Source organism: Sciurus vulgaris (assembly GCF_902686455.1).
Source record: "Sciurus vulgaris genome assembly, chromosome: 2".
Lineage (NCBI taxonomy): Eukaryota > Metazoa > Chordata > Mammalia > Rodentia > Sciuridae > Sciurus > Sciurus vulgaris.
Window position 1 is genome coordinate 183,031,544 of NC_136462.1, and position 22,193 is coordinate 183,053,736.

The 22,193-nt window shown below is 41.5% G+C and overlaps 1 protein-coding gene across 2 annotated transcripts in view; it reads left to right on the plus strand.

The window, feature by feature from the left end:
* Positions 1-22,193, plus strand: part of RPN2 (ribophorin II) — a 56,910-nt gene that overhangs the window by 11,591 nt on the left and 23,126 nt on the right. For both annotated transcript variants that reach the window (XM_079128208.1, XM_079128209.1), the window contains exons 3-9: positions 4,312-4,407; positions 5,469-5,644; positions 10,288-10,363; positions 11,563-11,697; positions 13,846-14,022; positions 15,816-15,934; positions 17,910-18,015. In XM_079128208.1, coding sequence (XP_078984334.1) covers positions 4,312-4,407; positions 5,469-5,644; positions 10,288-10,363; positions 11,563-11,697; positions 13,846-14,022; positions 15,816-15,934; positions 17,910-18,015 — 885 coding nt within the window. The remainder of the gene's footprint in view (positions 1-4,311; positions 4,408-5,468; positions 5,645-10,287; positions 10,364-11,562; positions 11,698-13,845; positions 14,023-15,815; positions 15,935-17,909; positions 18,016-22,193) is intronic.

Genomic DNA, 22,193 nt, shown 5'->3' on the forward strand with positions numbered 1-22,193 from the left:
GAGCACGTGCTGTGTGCCAGGCACTGTGCTGAGTGTAGAGAAGACAATAGAGCTTATCTCGGGAGAGCCAGGTACTGTGTGGAGCAGAGGCACATTGTAGTTTGTGGAAAGTGCCATGGGAGCCCAGCAGAGGGAGCTGTCCCTCAAACTGGCCCTCAAGCTGCAAGGCCCCGTGCCTTGCACAGGATCCCATCTGCTGGGTCCTGCTGCACCATTCTTCATTCAGTCAGTGGACACATAGTGGGTTTCTGCTCTGCACTAGTGTGGTGCCTCACACTGGAGATGCAGTGTTGAACAAAACAGAGTCCCTGTGCCTTTGGAATGTGGAGTCTGAAAGCGGAGGTAGGCTAAAAGTGGGGTAACGCTCTTTTATAAATGCAGGGTTTCTGTAGGTGTGAAAGAGGAGACTTTGATCCAGTCAGGGCAGACTCTCCCAAGGAAGTCTCTTGAGTTTAAATCCCACTGTGTGTCACCCTAGACGATAGCTCCCTGAGGGCAGCAACATGTCCATTTTATTTGCTGTGTGTCCCTGGTGCCCAGCACAGTATGTGCCATGTGGTGGGCACTCTAAGGGAAGGGAGGAAGGCATGATGGACCTAAATTATAAAGGAAAGTAAGAGTTAGCTGGGAGGGAAGAAAGGGAAGGGACAGCACGCAGAGGAAATAGCAGAGAGCCTCTGTGGGGAGGGGGCAGGTTGCACTGCAGAGACTTGGGAGGCTGCATATCACACAGTGTCGGTGTCGGGGAGAGGAGGGGGCCTCGGGAGGCAGGTTGGAGCCAGGCCACGGGGCCTTGGCTGCCACAGGAAGTGTTTTGATCTTTCTCCAAAGAGCAGTTGATTTTAAATAGCATCATTGTTTGATGTGCATTTTAGAAAAATTTCTCTCCTGCTTTGTGGAGGACAGACTATGGCAAGGGGCTGTGGGCAAGACAGATGACAGAGTACAGAGGAAGACACCCAGATCTCCAGCTTTGGCTGCATGGGTGAAGGGTTGGCCATTCCGTAAGACAGGATCACTGGGAAAGAATTTGGTTTGTTCAGGAAAAAGCATAAATTTGGCCTTCAGTATGCTGAACTTTGAAGTGCCTTTGAGTCATGTTTGCGGCCGTTGAGTGAAGTCTGGGTTGGAGGTACAAACCTGAGAGTTGTCTTCGTGGAGGTTCTGCAGTCATGGGCATGAATGAAATTGCGTGGGGCGAGAGAGAAGGTGGGACAAGAAGTGGGCCTGGGAGCTGAGACACCCCATTTTTGGATGGACCTACACAAGGGCTTGAACTGAAGGATCTGCTGAAGAAGTGGAGAGAGAACGGGGTTGAGGCGGGGCATGGGATCCTGGAAGCCCACTTGAACTACCTTCAGAATGAGGAGGTAATCGATCTGTCCAGGCTTGAGGGCATGAACCCTGGAAAACATCTTTGGCTTTGACAGTTTGGAGTGGCATGATGGGGACAGAAGCCATATTGGAATGAGTAGAAGTGAGGAAATGAAGACTTAATAAGTAGAGGTAACTGCAGAGAAGTGTGGCTCTGGAAAGAGAGAAGGCAGCAACTGTGGGGGGAAGAAGGACTAGGGAAACCTTATTTTTAAATAAATCCTGAAGTTTCTTAATATACTAGATACTCATTGAGAGGGAGAAGTTTACCTGATGAGGTAAGGGACTTTCTGCTGAAGACCTGGAGGCTGAAGAGTGCTGTGGTGCTGTTGGGACTGGGAGCAGGTGTCCAGGGCTGCTGGCGCAGAGGTATGGGGAGCGTGGTAAGCAGCGTGCATGGAAACGGGGCTCTGTGATGAAGGGTCTGGTGTAGGGTGCTAGCCAGGGTGTTGTGAAGCACATCTGAGAGAAGACAGCAGCTGGCAGCTGTCCAGCTTTTTTCCCTGGTGGACCTGTTCCCTGATAAGGTTCAAGGAGTTGTCGGGAAGAGGAGGAGAGGAAAGCCTGCAGGTGCTTTGCTCGGAGGGTGCTGGATCAGTTGGAGTATCAGCACGGGGCACAGAGAGCTGGAAGTGAGCAGATGGGGATGGACATTCAGGGAATGGTTCTCAACCTTGTGTTGGGAAGGTGGGTCTCAAACACTGGGGGATGGCCAAGTCAAAGCCACATGCCCTCCAAAAGGGAAGACTGCAGCCTCAGACCCGGAGAGCTGAGTCTGGAGCATATTTTGTGAGGTCCACCCACTTCTGCTGCTCTTAAAACTGTGCTCTGAGCATTGTAGGCTTTGAAGCCATTGAACACTATCACTATTGACCTTGGTTTGTCTTTGAAAAACATTCCAGTAGGCCTAAGCTAGTTTTATGCCAGAACAGATGAGGTAGTGGTTGTGCAGCTGAGTCTGGAGCCAGAACGCCTGTGTTTGAATTTGAGTTCCCCCAGGTGTGAGCTGAGAAGGACTCTGATGCCTCATTTTCTTGTCTGTAAACTTAGGGGGATAATAAGAATGCCTAATGCACAGGACTGTGGGGGTCGATGGAAATGCACAGGAAGCATTTAGAGCACCGTCACGCCACATGGACGATCGGTGTCATCACTGTGGGGTCTCTGGTGGTCATTCCATGTTAAAGCACCAGAGGGCGACAGAGCATGTAGTAGCTTACCCACATTCTACCAAAAGAACCAACTCCTGGATTTATCTGTTCTCTTCTTCAGAACCTTAATTATATTTATATAAGGTGAAGTATTTTGTTTCCTTCCTTTCGCCTTCAGACTTCTTTAAAACTTCTGATTGAAACTAGTTTGTTTTGAGACTTATTTAAATTTTATTCATACAATTTTTAAAAAGCATTTTGGTTTAAGTAACATGCATGCAGTGAAACTGCATATAAGGTAGAATAGCCACTGGGGAAAAGCAGCCAACCAGGCAACAGCCAACCCTGCCCTGTTCCCCATCCTATTTTCCAGAAGCAGCCACTTCTGACTGGTTTTATTGTAATGTAATTTTAAATATCTGGATTTTATATTACTTTAACCAAAAAATTTAGCAGTATAACTAACTATTAAATAATCTCTCCTGGAGTTCAGTGGAGTAGAAGTTGCCAGGGTTTTTTATGTGTTCCCTCTGTGCCAGTCACTGTGATGGGTAGGGAACTAGGTAGTATAGTCTGGTGAGTGCTTTGGGGAGCGCTGGAGAGAGGGTACCTGTCCTGTCCTGGGATGGGCATCAGGGAGGACTTGTGGGGCAGGTACATCTGAGCAGAGATGAAGGTAGGACCTGGTTTGGCAGGCAAGAGGGTCCGGAGAGAGGGGACCCTGGCAGTAGCAGGACCAAAACATCGAGTGATAGGGGCATGGCACAGATGGAGGCTGCAGGGAATGGAGGGTAATGTTTTGGAGTTGTAGGTGGGGTGTGGCAGAGAGAGCGAGGGTCCTTTGTGGAGGGTGCTGCATGCTGTGTCAGAAAATTTAGATCTTGTCTGAGAATAATAGGTATTCGCCGAAGGATTTTAATACCAAAGCACCGTGGGTACGCTTGTATTTTGTTAAGATCAGTTTCAAAGCAGTGCGCGGAATGGATCGCAGAGCTTGAGACTACTTAGGAAAGGATTGTAGCAACCAAGGCGAGAAGTGGCAACAGCCTGCCCCAAGGCAGTGACAGGAGCCCTGGGGTGGGACTGGGTTGAGAAGCGAGAAGGAGGTGGGCTTGACAGGCTTGGAGGGAAAGGAAGAGTCAAGGCTGATGCCCTGATTTCTTGTTTGGGCGGTTGACGGGCAGTGACACCAGAAGTCCAGGGAAGAAAGAGAAGGTTTTAAGGTCATTTCAAATTTGTGGAGTCTTAGCTGACTGAGACATCTCAGGGGAGACTGTGCTTACTATCGTTGTCACCTTTTGACTTATCAACTGCAAGCCCAGGTTTCTTATTCTGTTAAAGGGAGGTGATGGTAATATCTCTGAAGGGGTCTTATAGTCATTGATGGGAGGCTCGTCATGACACCCAGCACAGGTGATAGCCAGAGCAGTGGCTTCTCCTTCCTTTGGGGTTCAGAAGGACTAGCATGCCTTCCGACTTGTTGTGTTTTGAGTGAAGTAGGCAGTTTGGGGTAATGCAGAGTCTTATGGAAAAAAGTATTTAAGAATCTTAATTGTGGGCTGGGGAGATAGCTCAGTTGGTAGAGTGCTTGCCTTGCAAGCACAAGGCCCTGGGTTCAATCCCCAGCACCAAAAAAAAAAAAAAAAAAAGAATCTTAATTGTGTGTAGCTCATACTGCAAGCTACTATAGATAACTTAGAATCTTATTTATTTATTATCACAAATATCTTTGCTTTTCCTGGTCAGTGCATGTCATCACTTAACATTGATTTTCTCATTTATTTAGAAAGCATGCACCTTCATCAAATCTAACCTTGATCCCAGCAACGTGGATTCCCTCTTCTATGCTGCCCAGTCCAGCCAGGCCCTCTCAGGGTGTGAGGTGAGTCAAGTGTAAATCACATTTTTAAAGGGGAGAGTCTTGTCAGATTATTATTCTGTGTGTGAATATGTGTGTGTGTGTGTTTCTTGCTGGCGATTGAACGCACCCTAGCCCTTTTTATTTTTTATTTTGAAGCAGGGTCTCACTAAGTCACCCAGGCTGGCCTTGAACTTGTGATAATCCTGCCTCAGCCTCCTAAATAGTTGGGATTACATATGTGTACCACTGCACTAGTTTATTGTTTGTTTGTAAACAATGAGACACTAGTGATGTGAAGGGAATTCTATGTTTTTTTTTGTTTTTTAAAGAAAGTATAATTTGGGCTGGGGCTGGGACTTAGTGGTAGAGTGCTTGCCTTGTACATATGAGGCACTGGGTTCGATCCTCAGCATCACATAAAAACAAATAAAATAAGGGTACTGTGTCCATCTACAACTTAAAAAAAATGTGTAGTTTATTTTTCCCCTTAGTTTTCACTTTTCATGGGTTTCAAATAAGTTTTTCTTACAGTTGTTGCCTTTCTTCTAGGAGGCTTTGAGTTTTTCTTTCCATTTTCTTTTAACATTTAAAACATTTGAAGAGGCTGGGCGCACACCTGTAATCCCAGCAACTTGGGAGGTCGGGGCAGGAGGATTGCAAGTTTGAGGCTAGCCTCAGCAACTTAATGAGACCCTACCTCAAAACCAAAAGGGGTGCGGATGTGGCTCAGTGGTTAATCACCCCTGGGTTCAATTCCCTGTACCAAAAAGAAAGGAAGGAAGCAGGGAGGGGATGTAGCACAGTGGTAAAGTATACCGAGTTCAATTCCCAGTTAAAAAAAAATCACAGTGTATCCCCAGATGTCTAGATCATTTTGCTAAATATAGTTCACTAAACTATGTAATTAAACAAGACCACAGTCACTTGTCAGCCCCTTTTAGAAGGGGTTGTGCTGAGGTTTACAAGCATTCTAACATCTGGGGATTGGGGGTGGTGAGCATGTGCAAAGTGGGTGTGACTCTGGCAGTTCCCACAAATTCAGGACCTGTTGTAAACCTCTGAGTCTGCTGATCCTTTCCTAGATTTCTATTTCAAACGAGACCAAAGATCTGCTTCTGGCAGCTGTCAGCGAAGACTCGTCTGTTGCCCAGATCTACCATGCAGTTGCAGCCCTCAGTGGCTTTGGCCTTCCCTTGGCGTCCCAGGAAGCACTCGGGGCCCTCACTGCTCGCCTAGGCAAGGAAGAGACCGTGCTGGCGTGAGTTGTCAGTTTAAGCCTTCTCAGGCTTCCTATCCCAAGAAGGGATCATTCTTGGTTCAACAGATATTTCCTGGGCACCTGCTCTGTGCCTTGTGTTCTGCTATACATGTCAGACACAACGCTGAATTAAGCAATCGGGTGCCTGTCCTTGGTGGAGCTAACGAAGATATGGTCTTGTGCACACTGCTCAGGCAGAAGGCAAGAACTGAGCCAGAGCATAAACCCACTACTACACAGAGACACTGCCTGCTCTTTGGGTTAGTCAGGTAGAAACTGAGAATGAGCCATTGAGCTCAGAAATCTTCTCTTGGGCTTCAGCCAGGGCACAGGAGATATTGGCAGTGGGAGCTCTGGGAGACAGCTGGGCTTGTGGTAGGTGACCTTTGAAGCTTTGAGAGATGGCACCTGCAGTGTGCATAGGGTTGAGTACTCTAGGAACTCAGACTCTGCTACTCTGCAAGAGCAAAGGTGAGGAGGAAGCCCCTCATAGGAAAAGTACTTGGAGCCACTCTCATGTTTATTAAAATAGTATCTGGTCACTGACTTCAAGATATTTGTTAAACTTAAAAGTAATGATGTGTAATTTTTTTCTCTGACTCAACTTCTCATTTAAAACAATATTTTGTTGTTTTCTATGTGTCCCATTTAATGGCAACCCCAAAAGAGTGTATGGAGTGCCTGGTGTCCTGTTAATTGTATAGGAAGAGGTTGGTGACACCAGTTCTCACTTTCAGGACAGCGAAATTATTTCCCAGAGTTTTTGCTAACAACCAGATTGTCTCTAAACTTGAAGCTTTGTTGAGGACCGAGTTGGCAGTCTGTTGGCATTCTCTGTCACTCCCACATTCCATTCACATTCACATGGTCAGTACTCAGTGGCTTCAGGCTGATACTTTCCTGGGCTGGTATTTTATACACACTTTGCCTGATGCTTGGCCCTTGTGGTCCTCTGATTTCAGGCCACACATTTTGATCACTGCTCATAATTCCTTTTGGTAGAGTGCTCCCCCATTTACTGCCATCTCATGTCATGTTGTTATAGTCAGTCCCTTACTCTGATGCCACCACCTTATTAAAAAAAAAAAAAAAAATCTCATTTCCTCCAAGCAAAAAGGGAAATCTCCTTCCTCAAAAAACCTAGAATTGGGGCTGGGGAGATAGCTCAGTCGGTAGAGTGCTTGCCTTGTAAGCACAAGGCCCTGGGTTCGATCCCCAGCACCCCAAAAAAAAAAAAAACCTAGAATAGGAAGAAGTACAAGGGAAGACATTTCCTTTAGAGTCAGGCAGACTTGCATTTGAACACCAGTTGTGTTCCTTCCTTGCTGTGATACTTTGGGCAAGTTACTAAGTTCCCTTGAGCCTTATCTGTAACAAAAGACCAGGAATCTTTACATCACAGAGCAGATGTTGGGATCAAATGAGATGATGGATGTGAAGAGCCTGACCTTGTGCCTGTTTTTGGTGGCATGCAGGAAGCAGAGTTCCTTCCCTAGAGCATTTCCTTCTGAGGGACCTGGCTGCTTCCTTGGTCGTATTATAACTCTTTCTATTTTAGGTCTTAGCCTTCTTTATTTGCAGTGCTCATAGAACCTGGCATGTTGAATGTGCCCAATAAAGATTTAATAAAGGTGGTTGCAACTGTGGCTTAGTGGTAGAGTGCTCACCTAGCATATGGGAGGCACTGGGTTCGATCCTCAACACCACATAAAAATAAAAGTATTGTGTCCATCTACAGCTAAAAAAAAATTTAAACAGTTCACAAAGGCTGAAACTATTCTTTTGTATATGTTCTGTTTTGTAGAAAGTTTATAGGAAGAAAGAACATATGCTTTGGATCAAATAGAACTTGTTCAAATCCAGACCCTTCTACTCTATACCTCTTTCATCACAAGTGGGCTGTTTAACGCCCATAAACCTAATCCTCAGTACTTTCACAAGTAAAACCCAGAGAATCGTATCTACTTCATGGGGTTATTATGAAGATTAAACTGGTTGGATCCGTTTATATTGATTACTGTTTATTTGCCCTATTTAGGAAAATCTAATATAAATTAGAACTCTTTGGGCCTTCTATATTTAAGTGAAGTTATTCTAGGAACTATATGTTCATAAATTTGACCTGAAAGAGAAAATATTTATAGGTTTGAATGAGCCATCTGAATAGATGTCTCTTAAAAACCAATTTCTGAGTCATCTGCTGTATATTAGCAAGACAGAATCTGCTTTCTTAGTGTTTGAATATAGTGCTCTAGAGAGAAAGAAATTGTGGGTTGGGGAATAAGTAATTAAAACCAGTGACAAAAGTTTTCTAAAGCTAAGTGTATTAATTTTATTTTAAAACTTCCAAGATTGTTACCAGCATGGTAGTCAGTCATTCCAAAGAAGAGAAAAATGATAAGTTCTTAATTGATAATTCTTTCTAGGCTATCTTAACAGCCTTTTCTTAGCTCAGCATTTATATAGGCAGATGTGGGATTTTTATCCTGTTCAGAAATTCAGGTTTCATTTTCTCAAGTGCATTATAGCAAGTATCCCATAGGGGTCGTTGAATGCTCATGGGGCTTCTCTCTGAACTGTGACTCCTGTTTCCCTACCTGTCATCCTAATAGAATTAGTTTTCTGTAGAGGAAATCTAAATTGTTACGATCTTGACATAAGTAGACAGATTCTCCCTCTACCTTCTCTGACAAGTTGACTTGATAAGTGAGGGTTTGCACGGGGATGGTCTTCTCGGGAACTAGGACTTGAGCAGCTCTCTGTCTGACCACCAGGGGGCCTCAGCTTTCCTCCTTTGACCCTGGAAGCTCCATTTATGTTTTCCAACTATTTGTATGAAGAGAATAGTATAATAAAAAATCATGTATATACACCTGTCACCTTCCACCTAAGAAAGTTTATCTTCCAGGAATATACTCACAAATCAACAAAAATATATGAATAAGCCATAAAAAAGAGTGAGGCACTGACGCTTGCTACAACATGGATAGACCTCAAAAACACACTGAGCAAAGACATCAGACATAAAAGGTCACATATTTGTATGATACCATTTGTCTGAAATATCCAGAATAGGTAAATTCATAGAGACAGCATAGGCTAGAGGTTGCCAGAGTCTGGAGAAGCCAGAACTGGAAAGTTGCTTAATGATAGGGTTTTATTGTTGGACAGATAGAAATGTTTGGATCTAGACAGAGGTAGTAGTTATGTAATACTGTGAATGTTGCGAGTTCCACTGAGTTATTCACTTTAAATGGTTAATTTTGTTATGTGAATTTGACCACAATAAATTTTTAATATTTATGTGTGAATAAAAGTTATGAATTAAGAGACTTAGTTTAAAAAACATCAAGCCAGGCATGGTGGCATACACCTGTAATCCCAGCAGCTTGGGAGGCTGAGGCAGGAGAATCGAGAGTTCAAAGTTAGCCTCAGCAACTTAAAGAGGTCCTAAGCACTTAGCAAAACCTCAAAATAAACAAAAAAAAGGACTGAGGATGTGGTTCAGTAGTTAATCAATGCTTGGTACAAAAAAATCCTGGGTTCAATCCTTGGTACAAAAAAAAAAAAAAAAAACTTATCAATTGGAAATTAAGTGAGTGAATTATGGTATGTTAGGCAATATAATGCTGTGTTGTGTTATTGTGTTAATCAGCTTTTCATCGCTGTGACCAAAATACCTGATAATAACAGTTTAGAGGAGGAAAGGTTATTTGGGCTCAAGGTTTTGGAGGTTCAGTCCGTGGTCAGCTACTCCATTACTCTGAACCTGAGGTGAGATAGATGGAAGGGTGTGGTCATGATTGAAGGGTGTGGCAGAGGAAAGCTTCCTAGCTCATGACAGGTGGGAAGCAGAGAGAGAGCACAAGGAGCCAGGGGCAAAAATCTATGATCCCAGGGCATTCTTGCAGTGACCTACTTCCTCCATGCTCCACCTGCCTACAGTTACCACCCAGTAATCCACCAATTGGGTTACCTGTCCCACAATCTCATTATTTTACCACCTGCATTGACACATAAGTTTTTTGGGTGGGGAGGATGCCTCATTTCTAAACCATAATATTATTGTTAATAAGAATGAGGTATATTTATATGTATTCATAAGGAATAATGCATACATAAATTATTAAAACTAAATTGGGGAATAGTTATCTTTTAAAGGTAGCTGTTACAGGAATTTTAACTTTTTTGTAATGTGTTGTTTGAATTTTTGACAAATAACATACTTTTATAATAAAAAATAAATGGTAGAAAAAGAAAATAAGAATGAACTCGAGTATAGGAACAGATCTTTTGTGCCTTTGCTCTTATTTAATGCCTGAGGGATTAGTGGCATTTGGGTCTCCCAGCAGGATGATGATAGCACAAGTGTTAACCTTTTAGCACATATTTACTGAATGTATCTTTAGTTTGCATTATTCTTGTTTCAGAATAGTTGACCCAGATTCTACTCAACAGTCACAAGTAGATTCCACAATCTTTCTTTGGTCTTGAGTAGGAAGAGTAAAAGATTTAACAGACAGTCAGTTTGGGCCGTGTACAACACTGCGGATGCCAGATACACCTTGGTCGAGTGCTGGTCTCCCTAAGAGATATCCCTTATAAACTTAGCTAATTTTAGTGTTCTATTCTTTACCTTCCAGAACAATCCAGGCTCTGCAGACAGCATCCTATCTGTCCCAGCAAGCTGACCTGAGGAACATTGTGGAAGAGATTGAGGTCAGAACTGTTTTTCCAAATGGCTCCTGTCTTTGACACCCTTTCCAAAAAGAATTTTGCACATATACATGCCTGGTTTGTTATAGCCACTTACGTTTTAAATCTATGGCACGCTTATGTTATTCGTATTGGAGCAGTATGTCCAAGGGAATATTTGTTAAGCTGATATAGTTACACCAAAAGGAGGTAACAAATTGTTTTTTCTAGCCTTTTGTGGAGATAATCTAATAGTCCCAGGTTTTGGAGCCCAGCAAACCTAAAATTCAAATTCTTTTTTCCTACCGCTTACCACTTTGTAATCTATGGCAAGTTGTTTAATAGCTCTGAGCTTCCTTTCTATATGTGGTCGTTGCAGGAACAGGTGAGATTCTAAAGAGTCTCATACAGCCAGGCATGTAGCACACCTGTAATCCCAGTTACTTGGGAGGCTGAGGCAGGAGGACTATAATTTCAAGGTTGACCTGGCAACTTAGTGAGATCCTGTATCAACATTTAAAAATATAAAAATAAAAGGGGTTGAAGATGTAGCTTAGTGCTAGAGTAGCCCTGTGTTCAATCCCCAGTATTGAAAGAAAAAAAAAAAAATAGAGCCTCGTACAGTAAGTGACCACTATGGTTTTTATTATTGTGTGCTCTGGTAAGAATGTCTTGCTCCTAGGGCCCTCCCTCCTGGACTGCAGAGGCAGCAATGACTTTTATTACTGGCACTGTCTGACTGGGTGCTTCACAGGCATATTAACAGCCTAGATGTGTTGCCCAGGAGAGCAGCAGGTCTCATTGGGAGCCTTGACCAAGAAAGGGAAGTTCTGTGCTTCACAGGTTGTTGTGGGTGGATGGGTGGCCATGGAATTCATCTCTGTGGGAATGCTTCCTGGGTGCACTGCAGCCTCGCCTGCTGGCCTTCTGCCCAGAGTGGCTGGTGTCATCAGTACCACACCTCCCGGGCTTGGGCAGGAGTACAGGGGCAGGGAAGGCGCACTCTCAGAGCTGCCAAAGACGCCATCCTGTGCAAGTGGCCCTATGATAGATCTGACCCTCTGCCTAAGCACCGTTTCTGATGAGATATTAAGTGACTGAGGTGGTCTTCAGATTTAGAAGGAAAGATTTCTCAAAGCCATCTGCACTGGGGTGACAGTGGTTTGTGTTTTTCATCTCTGAGATTACTTGGCTTCCGATAAGCTTCCATTTTGTTGCCACAGGACCTCGTTGCTCGCCTGGATGAACTGGGAGGTGTGTATCTCCAGTTTGAAGAAGGACTGGAAACCACAGCGTTATTTGTTGCTGCCACCTACAAGCTCATGGACCACGTGGGGACTGCGCCATCCATTAAGGAGGTGCCAATTTCAGGCTTGAAACAAATGGCATTGTCAACTTGAGCTGCTAAGGATAGATGTTCTCAGAGAGGAATATTCAGATGACACCTTGGGGCGTTAAGGATGAGAAATAGAAAGACGGATGCCTGAACTAAGAAACTGGTTTTCAGTGTGACAGACATGTAAACAAGTTGTCACACCTGCTTTAAATGGTATACACACCTGTCATGAAGTAGTGGCAAGAAGGCCAAGCATGCTGCACTTGCCTCACCTTCCTTTTCCTCCTGATAACCCCTTCCAGCTTGTCTCCTGAATGCTTTCCACTTTGGCCACCCCTGCAAATCTTCCTCTGAGAAGTACCCTGGACTTCAAAACTGTTCTCTTCTCTCCCCTCCTACTTGGCGGTGACCAAATCTGAGCTAATCTTGGCTGATTGACATGGCTCATGTGTGTCTACCAGATGCTTCAAGAGTTCATTCTCCCCCCACCCCACCTCCCAGAAGCTTGTTAAGCTGAACAAGCCTTTAGTTGGAATGTATGTGGAAAATCTTTTTGAGTAGGACCTTTTTTTGTACCACTTGTGTGTGAGGTTACCAACCCTTAATCTTAAGTACTTAAATATAACTGCCGTTATTTAAATTTTCAGAGAAGTGGTTTGGGTTTGAAGCTAGAACTTCCATTTTTTTTTTATATGTTATTGAGTTTTGTGGCAAGTTTCTTTTAAGTAAACAGTGAATATTTCTTGGATAATTTGAATTAATTTCATATTTTCTCCAGAGGATATGATCTAATAGTTCATTCATGTATTTACATTCTTAGTGTTTCAGTTCCTTCCTCCTAAGTGTGAAGTATCACACTCCTTTTTAATTCCAGTTATATGTAAAAGGGCAGGAAAGCAAGGTCTTAAGATGCAAATTCTGGGGGGATTCTATACATAGTAATGCAGATGAATTGGTGACATTCTACATATACAACTGAAACTTTTTCTTGCTTTATTTCCAAACTTCTACTAGCCAGGTTGCTGGAGTAATTTTGCTGTCACTGCTTTTGACACAACAATTCTAGTGAATAGTCACCCATTTTAACATGTCAATAGCCTAGTATGGAAAAATGTAATTGGTACAATTAAAGAAAATTATTTCATGTCGACTGTGAATAACACTGTCAGGAACAAGGGAGCTCTTTTGTTAGATGGTAGATGTAAAAAAACAAAACTGATTGAAGTGGAAAATGTTTCCTCCTAAGCAAACAACCTGCAGAATTCTAATCATGCTTTTTGGGTTCCATTTGTTTTAAAAATTGCTTTTAGTTTTCTCCTTTAAGCAGCCCATTAGTACTTAATGGAGAGTTATTTTAGTTTCTTTCTACTGTACATTTTGCTATAAAGTTTGGTCTTCTGAAACAGACTTAACCCTAATTTGCTGCTTAGAGGTTGGTTTGAAGGGGAGGGAGTTGAGCTGGGAGGGAAATGGAAATCAGCAAAGTACAGATTTTCTTGTGGCAGGACTCTGGAGACAAGCCTGCTTTAGAGTGTTGGTCTTGGTATTTGTTTCCATCCTTTCTTCCTTCTTCCTTCCCTTTTTATTTTTTTCCTTTTTTCTGTTATAACTTGTCACAGTTACTTAACCTGCTTTAGCCTTAGTGTCCTCATTTGGAAAACATTGATAATATCCCTTTCAGGGTTTTTCCCAAGACTTCATGTAGTGCTTCATCATAATGCCTGGCACATGTGGGCATTTAACAAATAGTTACTGTTAATATAAATTTTATAGTATACTTGCATATCTCAGGAGTTATCTGGAAGTACTTTGTGTTTATATAGTAATATTCATTAAAGGATTGATAAATAAATGCATCAATTTCAGTTTATAATAGAAGATAGGAAAAAAATTAAACTAAACGGGTTGGGAACTTAGCTCAGTTGCAGGGTGCTTGCCTAGCATGCTCAAGGCCCTGAGTTTGGTTCTTTGCCCTGGGGGGCAGGGGGGAATTTAGGGTTTTAAGTTTAAATCAGCATATTTGCTTTCTCCCCTACTGCTTTGGCTTAATAGTTGGATGCACTTTCATGTGAATGCCTGACACATAAGAAATGACTAAAATCTTGTGGGGAGGAAGGAGAGGCTATTTCCTGCAGGGAGAGATCTGAACTGCCTTTCCCTTTCCTCTCAGGACCAGGTCATCCAACTGATGAACACAGTCTTTAGCAGGAAGAACTTCGAGTCACTCTCAGAAGCTTTCAGTGTGGCCTGTGCTGCTGCTGCACTCTCCCAGAATCGCTACCATGTACCAGTTGTGGTTGTGCCTGAGGGCCCTGCTTCTGCCACTCACGAACAGGCTATCCTGCGGGTATGACCCCATGCCAAGATGTGCTACTCTGGTGCCATTTCTAGTGTAGAGCTTTCAGAAAGCCAGTTGTAGCCCCTGTGAGGACATACCCATGGAAAATAAGGCAAGGCTCATTTCCCTTAGCCTAGAAATGGGTCATGACCCCTGGGGACCTAGTAATAGAACCTTGCCAATCTATCACAAAACATTTGTTTCCCTAGAAGATTTTAAATAGTACAGGCTTTCAATAAATTAAGTATAAGAAAATTGCATTTCTGGACCCTTGACTCCAGATATAAAGAGAAGTCTTGCTTCTAAAATACATTTCCCAGTGCCAGAATTTTCCAGATACATTGTTATAAGATAGCTGTTTTAATTCCCAAGTAATTCTGGTGTTCACTGTTGTTAAAATAAGCATAGGCCTCTTCTGTGCTAATGGAGGGTCTCTTTGCCTCTTCTAGCATAGTATTCCCTCTCCCTCCTCAGTATTAATCTTTCTCTCTCTTTTTTTTCTTTTTTGTATCAGGGATTGAACTCGGGGGCACTTGGCCACTGAGCCACATCCCCAGCTCTTTTTTGTGTTTTATTTAGATACAGGGTCTCACGGAGTTGCTTAGCACCTTGAGAGGTGCTGAGGCTGGCTTGGAATTTGAGATCCTCCTGCCTCAGCCTCCTGAGCTGCTGGGATTACGGGCGCGCACCACTGCTCCTGGCAGCATCAGTATTAATCTTTTGTGCTAATCTCTAAACAGAACAAACGCACAGATCTTGAATACACCTAGCAATTTCACTTCAAACAAAGCATTTGTTGCTGTTGTTTGGAAACCACAGATAAAATAAGATCTTTACAGAAATTAGCATTTTGTTTATGTCTAAATATTGGGGTTCTTCCGTGTAGGATAGTCCTGTATGTCCCATGAGTTCTTTGGCGACCTCTACAGATAGTCTCCTGAAGAAACACCCTCTATTTCAAAATTGTCTGTCCTCACTCTGCATATAACTCATATCCCCTCAACAGTGTGATAAGAAATAACTTTATTAACGTAGTTTATTGGAGGGGGTGTTGTGGCTAGGAGAACAACAAGGAAAAAGTATTGGTGCTGAAGGTGAATGAGATTGGAGTGTGAGTCCTGGCTTAAACAACTTAACTGATCACATCCCTAAGCCTCAGGTTCTTCATCTGTAACACAGGAATCATACTACCAATCAAATTCAATTGTCGAGAGTTTACATGTTAAGGTCCTAGACTAGTATCTGCCATATAGTTGGCTTTCAGCAAATGATAGTGTTTAGTGTTGCCCATGTTTCTTCAATTTTACCATTGCTGATCCCTACCTAAAATATTTTTCTTGATACGTACACATATACATTTGTGTGTATATGTGTATATATGTGTGTATGTATATATGCACATATATGATATATATCAGTTAGAAAAATATATATATTTTAAAGATCCTATAATAGAGTGGATAGAATAGGAGATTAGAAAGGAAATATAACTAATTTGGAACCAATTTGAAATTTGTCTTTTCTTTCCCTGGGTCTAGTTTCCTTCTCTGAAAACTGAGAGAGTTGGGCAAGGTCGTCTTGCCCAGTTCTAGCATTCTCTAATCCATCCCATTCCTGACTGGATCATGTTTTTACTGTATTTGATCTCTAATAGGTAGCAGACCAAAGGTCAGGGAAGATTCCTGAAGTGAGACATTCATCTGCAGAGCTTGCTTCCTATAGATAAAGCAATCTTGAAGCAAAATTCTGTACTCCTCAGTGTTTGTTGCTGTTTGTTTATTTATTTGCTTATTTATTTCCAGTTGCAAGTCACCAATGTTCTGTCGCAGCCTCTGACTCAGGCCACTGTTAAGCTAGAACATGCCAAGTCTGTTGCTTCCAGAGCCATTGTCCTCCAAAGGACGTTTTTCACCCTTGTAGGGTAAGTCCTGAGCATAAATATTTATGTAGGGCATCAGCTTATTTGTTTTGGGAAGTTAGCCTGCAGCTAGTGTAACAGATTAATAAGGATATTACCAAGATCACAAGATTGAATTTGCCTAAATTTGATAAAATCTTGTAGTTCAATATAAGAAAAGGATTTTAAAAACTAAAACAATTTTGATTTTACTGTTTCCTGATTTCTAGTTGACTGTCTTGTCATTATGGTGTAAATGACTATTTTAAAATTTTATTTTTTTCCTGATGTGTGGGTACTGAATGTTTATAAGAGTAATCAGAAAAAAAAAGTGTATGAGTCACCCACAATTGTACCACCCAGGGATAACTATTGCCAACATTTTATAGTCTTTTTTGTCGGACTTTTTTCTATGCATATAAATATATACTTAAAATTAAATTAGGATTTTACTTTCTCTGTTACAGTATATAACATGAACATGTCCACAGGATTAAGTATCCTATACTCATTTGTAATGACTGCATATTATTGCTATATAAACTTAAAAATGAAGGGTTCCCTTTTAAAAAAAAAAAAAAGATTTGTTTTTTGTAGATGACAAGCATACTTTTTATTTTATTTGTTTAATTTTATGTGGTGCTAAGGATCAAACCCAGTGCTGCATACATGCTAGGCAAGCGCTCTGCCACTGAGCTACAGCCCCAGCCCAAGGGTCCATTTTTGTATGAAACTTTGTTAAGTATTAAATTAGTAAGTACTTGAGAATAGGAGGTTAGAATATTAAAGTGAAAATGCATTTTTTTAGACAATGTGAAAATAAGAAGCAAAATCATTTTTAGGAATGATCAGTGAACTAGTAAAAGACGTTGAGATTTTCTATGCAGTTAGGAATTCTCTACTTTTTTTCTCTTTAAAACAGAAGTAATTCATAGCTGGGTACAGTGACACAAACTTGTAATTCTAGCAGCTCAGGAGGCTGAGGCAGGAGGATCCCAAGTTTTGAGGTCAGCCTCAGTAACTTATTGAGGCTCTAAATAACTTAGTGAGAACCTGTCTTTAAAAATAAAAAGATCTGGGGCTGGGGATATGGCTCAGTTGGTAGAGTGCTTGCCTTGCAAGCATGAGACCCTGAGTTCAATCCCTAGCACCGCAAATAAATAAATAAATAATAAAATTTTAAAAAATAAAAAGAGCTGGGAATATGACTCAGTCCTCTGGGTTCAATCCCCAGTACCAAAAAAATAAAAACAAAAATTATTTATATTTTTTATAAGAGCTATACATATATCCTTTTGGGGAAATTCAAGAACATGAAAATATAGACATAATGCCAGCAAGTTACCCACAGTTGTACTATTGCATGCTAACATCTTTGAACATTTTGGATTGTTTCCTCATTTTTTTTTCTAATATATATATTTTTAGTTGTAGATAGACACAATACCTTTATTTTTTTTTATTGATTTTTATGTGGTGCTGATGACTGAACCCAGTACCTCACATGTGCTAAACAAGGGCTCTACCACTGAGCTACAACCCCAGTCCCCTCATAAAGTTTTATTTGTTTGTTGTTAAACATAATTGGGGCTGGGGATGAAGCTCAATGGTAGAGAACTCATCTAGCAAACTTGAGGCTCTGGGTTGGGGCCTCAATACTGCAAAAACAAACAAAGAAAACATAATTGGGGTCATGTAGTAGACTTACCTGTTTTGCATTAAATTGTGTGATGCTACCAGAGGGAGGAAGGATTTTAGAAGCGGTGGTGGCGCAAAGGAAACAAACTTCAGGAACTTGGGAGAAGAGGTGATGGTAAATAGTTTTTCCATTTTCCACACACTGTCATCTGTGAGTGAGCAGGTTGCCCAGGATGAGTGGGAAGGTGAAGAGGCGTGGGGTAGCCCTGAACTGTCTCAAGGAGACCCTTAGTAGCCCCTTTTTGTCGTGTTCGTGATTTTGCCATGTGAGTTCTTCTAACCCTGCTGTCGTTCTTAACAGGGATGTTTTTGAACTGAACTTTGTGAATGTCAAATTTTCCAGTGGTTATTATGACTTCTTCGTCAAGGTTGAAGGTGACAACCGTTACGTTGCAAACACTGTTGAGGTAGGTGCTTTTCTTGTCACCCCCCCCTTGCTATTTTAGTACAGCCAAAGATTGACCAGGCGCACAGCATTACCATCTGGTGTGTTTGTTGACTTCTCTTTGGGACTGTGCTCACGTGACTGTTAAGAGAGGAGGGGGTTTGAATTACGTTGTTTGGTAGACCTAGCCAAAGCAAAACATCAGGAATTTGATCAGAGCAAGTTTTTTGTTGTTGTTGTTCTTGTTAGTTATTTTCCATTATAATTTTACATGACTGTTTTTTCTTTCCTATGCTGAGGATTGAACCCCAGAGCCTCATACATGTCTGCTGAGGCACACCTTCAATCCCTGCATTACTGACTTAGGTAAAATCTAGGAAGTAGAAAATAAAATCACCCATAATGCTGTTGATACATAAATAATCTTAAGGTGTTTTGTTTGTTAGGTTTAGAAAAGTGCTTGGTGCTGACTAGGTGATGCAAAGCATCACATGACACATATGTGACTCTGTAATGTGGCTGTCTGTAAAAGGCTAGAAGGAAATCTGTGACCCTTCATGATGAACTGTGTTTCAGAGGTGTAGCTAACTCCAGCTGGGTTGAAGACCCAAGTAGCTTTAAAGACAAAGCTAGTTCTCATTTATCTGATGCTGTGTGGGAATGGGGTATTTCATGTTGGTGCTTCCCCAGCTAATTGAAGTTAGCACCCGCAGGCCCTGTGGCTTTCCATTTACAGTTGTAGGTGTGAAATTACTGAAGCTGAATTACACGTTTTCCTGCCTTCTTAAACTGTGGAGTGGTTGAATCCTTTCCTACTCTGAGAATCATCAGCAGGAACCCTTTAGTGAACACCTGTCACCTGAGAAGCTTAGTCCTCTGTGCTTCTGCTTGCGTTACTTCACTCTTGCAGCAACCCTGAGAGATGGGCGGTTCGTCTTCATTTTGTACATGAGGCTCAAGGGGGTAGATTAACTTGTCCCAGGTCATCTGGATTATGGATGGGTGGATCCCCACATGCTATCAGTTTTGTGCATCCTGGTGAACATAGAGCCAGCCTGTGGCCTATTTCTTTATCTGTTTTTGAGATATGGTCTCACCGTGTCACCCAGGCTGGCCTCAAACTCCTGGACTCAGGCCATCCTTCCTGCCTCGGCCTCTGAGTAACTGGTCTGTGGCGTGTGCCACAGCAGTCCGCGTTTCCTTTCTGGGATGTCCCTTTTCCTTCCTCTTCCACCCTTTGCGCCTGTCGTTTCTCAGTGTTTCTGCTACTGTCATTGCTGCATCTGCTCGAAGATATCTTCATGTTTTTCTGCTTTGTTGAATAATAACCTTGGTGTGGTACTGTGTCTTCCCTGAGATATTAAATGTGTGTTGTTTGTGTTCTTTTTAATTCAGATGTCATTTTCCACTCATTTTTCTTCTTTTAATTGATTTTTTTTATTTTTCATTTTGAAATAATTTCAGGGCTGGGAAGATAGCTCAGTTGGTGGAGTGCTTGCTTCCCAAGCACAAGACTCTGGCTTCAATCCTCAACACCACCAAAAAAAAAAAAGAAAAAAAAAAAGAAAAGAAAAAGACTACAATTTTGAAATAATTTCATTCTTAATATGCAAATTAAGAATGTTAAATGTAGAATGCCTCTCTCTATAAATATACTTCATTCAGCTAACCCAAATATTAACATCATAAGAAACTATAATAGAATTGTCAGTATCAGGAAATTACATTGACACAATACTATTAACTAATCTATAGACATTAATACATATTTTGCCACTGTCCCTCTAGTGTCCCTATTCTGGTGCAGGATTCAATCCAGAGTCACATATTTCTTTAGCTGTCACTTCCCTTCAGTCTCTTCTAGTTTAAGATATTGCTTTTTTTTCATGACCTTGACTCTTGAAGAGTCCTGGCCAATTACTTTGTAGAATGTCCTTCAATTGGAGTTTGATGTTTCCTCATGATTGAATTCAGGTTATGTGTTTTTGGCGAGAATACTCCAAAAGCAACCTTGTGTCCTTCTCAGTTTATCATATCAGGGGGTATACATCTTGGAGGCTGGAGATGGTATAGAGTATGTGCTGTGCATGCACAAAGCACTGTGTTCAGTGCCAGCACCAAAACAAACAAACAAACAACAACAAAAACAAGAACAAGAAGTATATGGTGTTGCTATGTCTCCTTACTGATCTTGTTAACCTGGATCTTTGGGTAAGGTGGTGTGTGCTAGGTTTCTCAACTAACGTTGCTTTCTGCTTTGTAATGACATGTCTTGGATGATACTTTGACACTGCAAATATCCTGATGATCTTATCATTAGCAGTTTTCATTGTGTTTGTCAGAAGGCAATTTTTCCTTTTATTCTTTCTGCATTTATTTATTGGAGTTATACTATAAGAAAAACTGTCCCTTTTGTTTATTTATGCAACTATTTATAATAAATATAATTTACTATATTTGTAATGTGTAGTTTATTTAACTTGTTTACATTGTGGGTATATATTTTGCCCATCGAGGTTAGGATCCATTACTGTCATTTATTTTGTTGCTAGTTTGGCATTTCGAAGAGCTCCTCAGCATGGCTCCTTTGACACTTTCTTTTAATGAAAAGAATAGGCAGTTTTGACCTTTTCAAAAATAAGACATTACTTAACACAGGTAGATTAAGCACTTGTTTTAAAACTTGGCAGGAAGGGAGATGTTTTCTGGAATTCTTGTCATTGCCTCATGTCTGACCTTTTGGGCCTGAGACATTCGACGATCCTAGCCCACTCACTAGCACTCAGTCTGAATGGAACTACTTTAGTGTTTGCCTTGAACCTTTAAAATCCAGATTCTTTGAGTGTGAGTGTTCTGCATTAAGAGATCTTACTTGCAACCTCATACATTAAAGAGAGCTCTTTTCCCCCCTGCACCTCTTCCTTCCACCTGCCTCATCTTGGAAGCCCTTGTCCAGCTTCAGTGACAGGCTTCTTCCTCCCGGTCACTCCTACCTACTTCCTTTCTTTTCAACTCTAAATTCTAGTTGGTTTCCCCAAGACCTATTCATCCCCACTCTGAATGTTTTTTCCAAGAGTCTTTTGTTGTTTTTTTGTTAGGTATTGCCAAATTGCTCTTTTTGTCTTCATAGTCTTAGCAATAGTTGGTATTATCAGTTTTTAAAAATCTGATGGCTATGAAATGGTATCTTCTTTGTTTTTTGTTTTTGTTTTTGTTTTTGTTTTTGTTTTTTTTTTGGTACCTGGGATTGAACCTAGGGGCACTTAACCACTGAGCCACATCCCTAGCCCTTTTTCATATTTTATTTAGAGACAGTGTCTTGTTGAGTTGCTTAGAGTCCTGCTAAGTTGCTAAGGCTGGCTTTGAACTCTCGATCCTCCTGAGCTGCTGGAATCACAGGCATGCACCACCATGCCTGACTGGTTTTAATGTTTCTCCTTGATTTCTAGTGAAGTTGAACATTCTTGTTTTCATTGTCCATTTAGGTTCTTTTCTTCTAAGTCATAATACATCTTTTTCTTTTCGTTTGTTAGTCTTTTTATCATTGCTTTTTAAGAGTGATATATATTCTAGATACTCATCCTTAATTATGAGTATCTGCTGTCTTCTGACATTACTTTATGGTGTCTTTTGATCCACAAAAGTTAATTTTAATGAAGCATAACTTAGAAGTCTGTTCCGAAGGTGGTTTTGTTTTCAGTATCTTTAAAAATTTCTTTGCGGAGCTGGAGCTGTGTGGCTCAGTGGTAGAGCACTTGCCTGGCATGTGTGAGGCCCTGGGTTTGATCCTCAGCACCACATAAATAAATAAAATAAAAGATCCATTCACAACTAAAAATAAGTTTTTAAAAATTTTTCTTTGCTACCTCAAGGTCAAGAAAGTCCTCTGGGGGCTGGGGAGATAGCCCAGTCAGTAGAGTGCTTGCCTTGTAAGCACAAGGCCCTGGGTTCAATCCCCACACCCCCCCCCAAAAAAAAAAAAAGAAAGTCCTCTGGTTGTTTTCTGTTTTCTCTAAGGCATTTTTTCTCCTTATGTTTAGGGTTTGAGTCTCCTTAAAGTCTATGGTCTTACCTGGAGTTTACACCACTGTGGTTGTGCTTGTTGTGGGTCTGACCATCCTTGGTTGTGTGCTTTTGCTGTTTCACTGGGCTGGGACTCCCTGTTGGTAGAGACTGAATCTTACTTTATTGTTTAGTTTG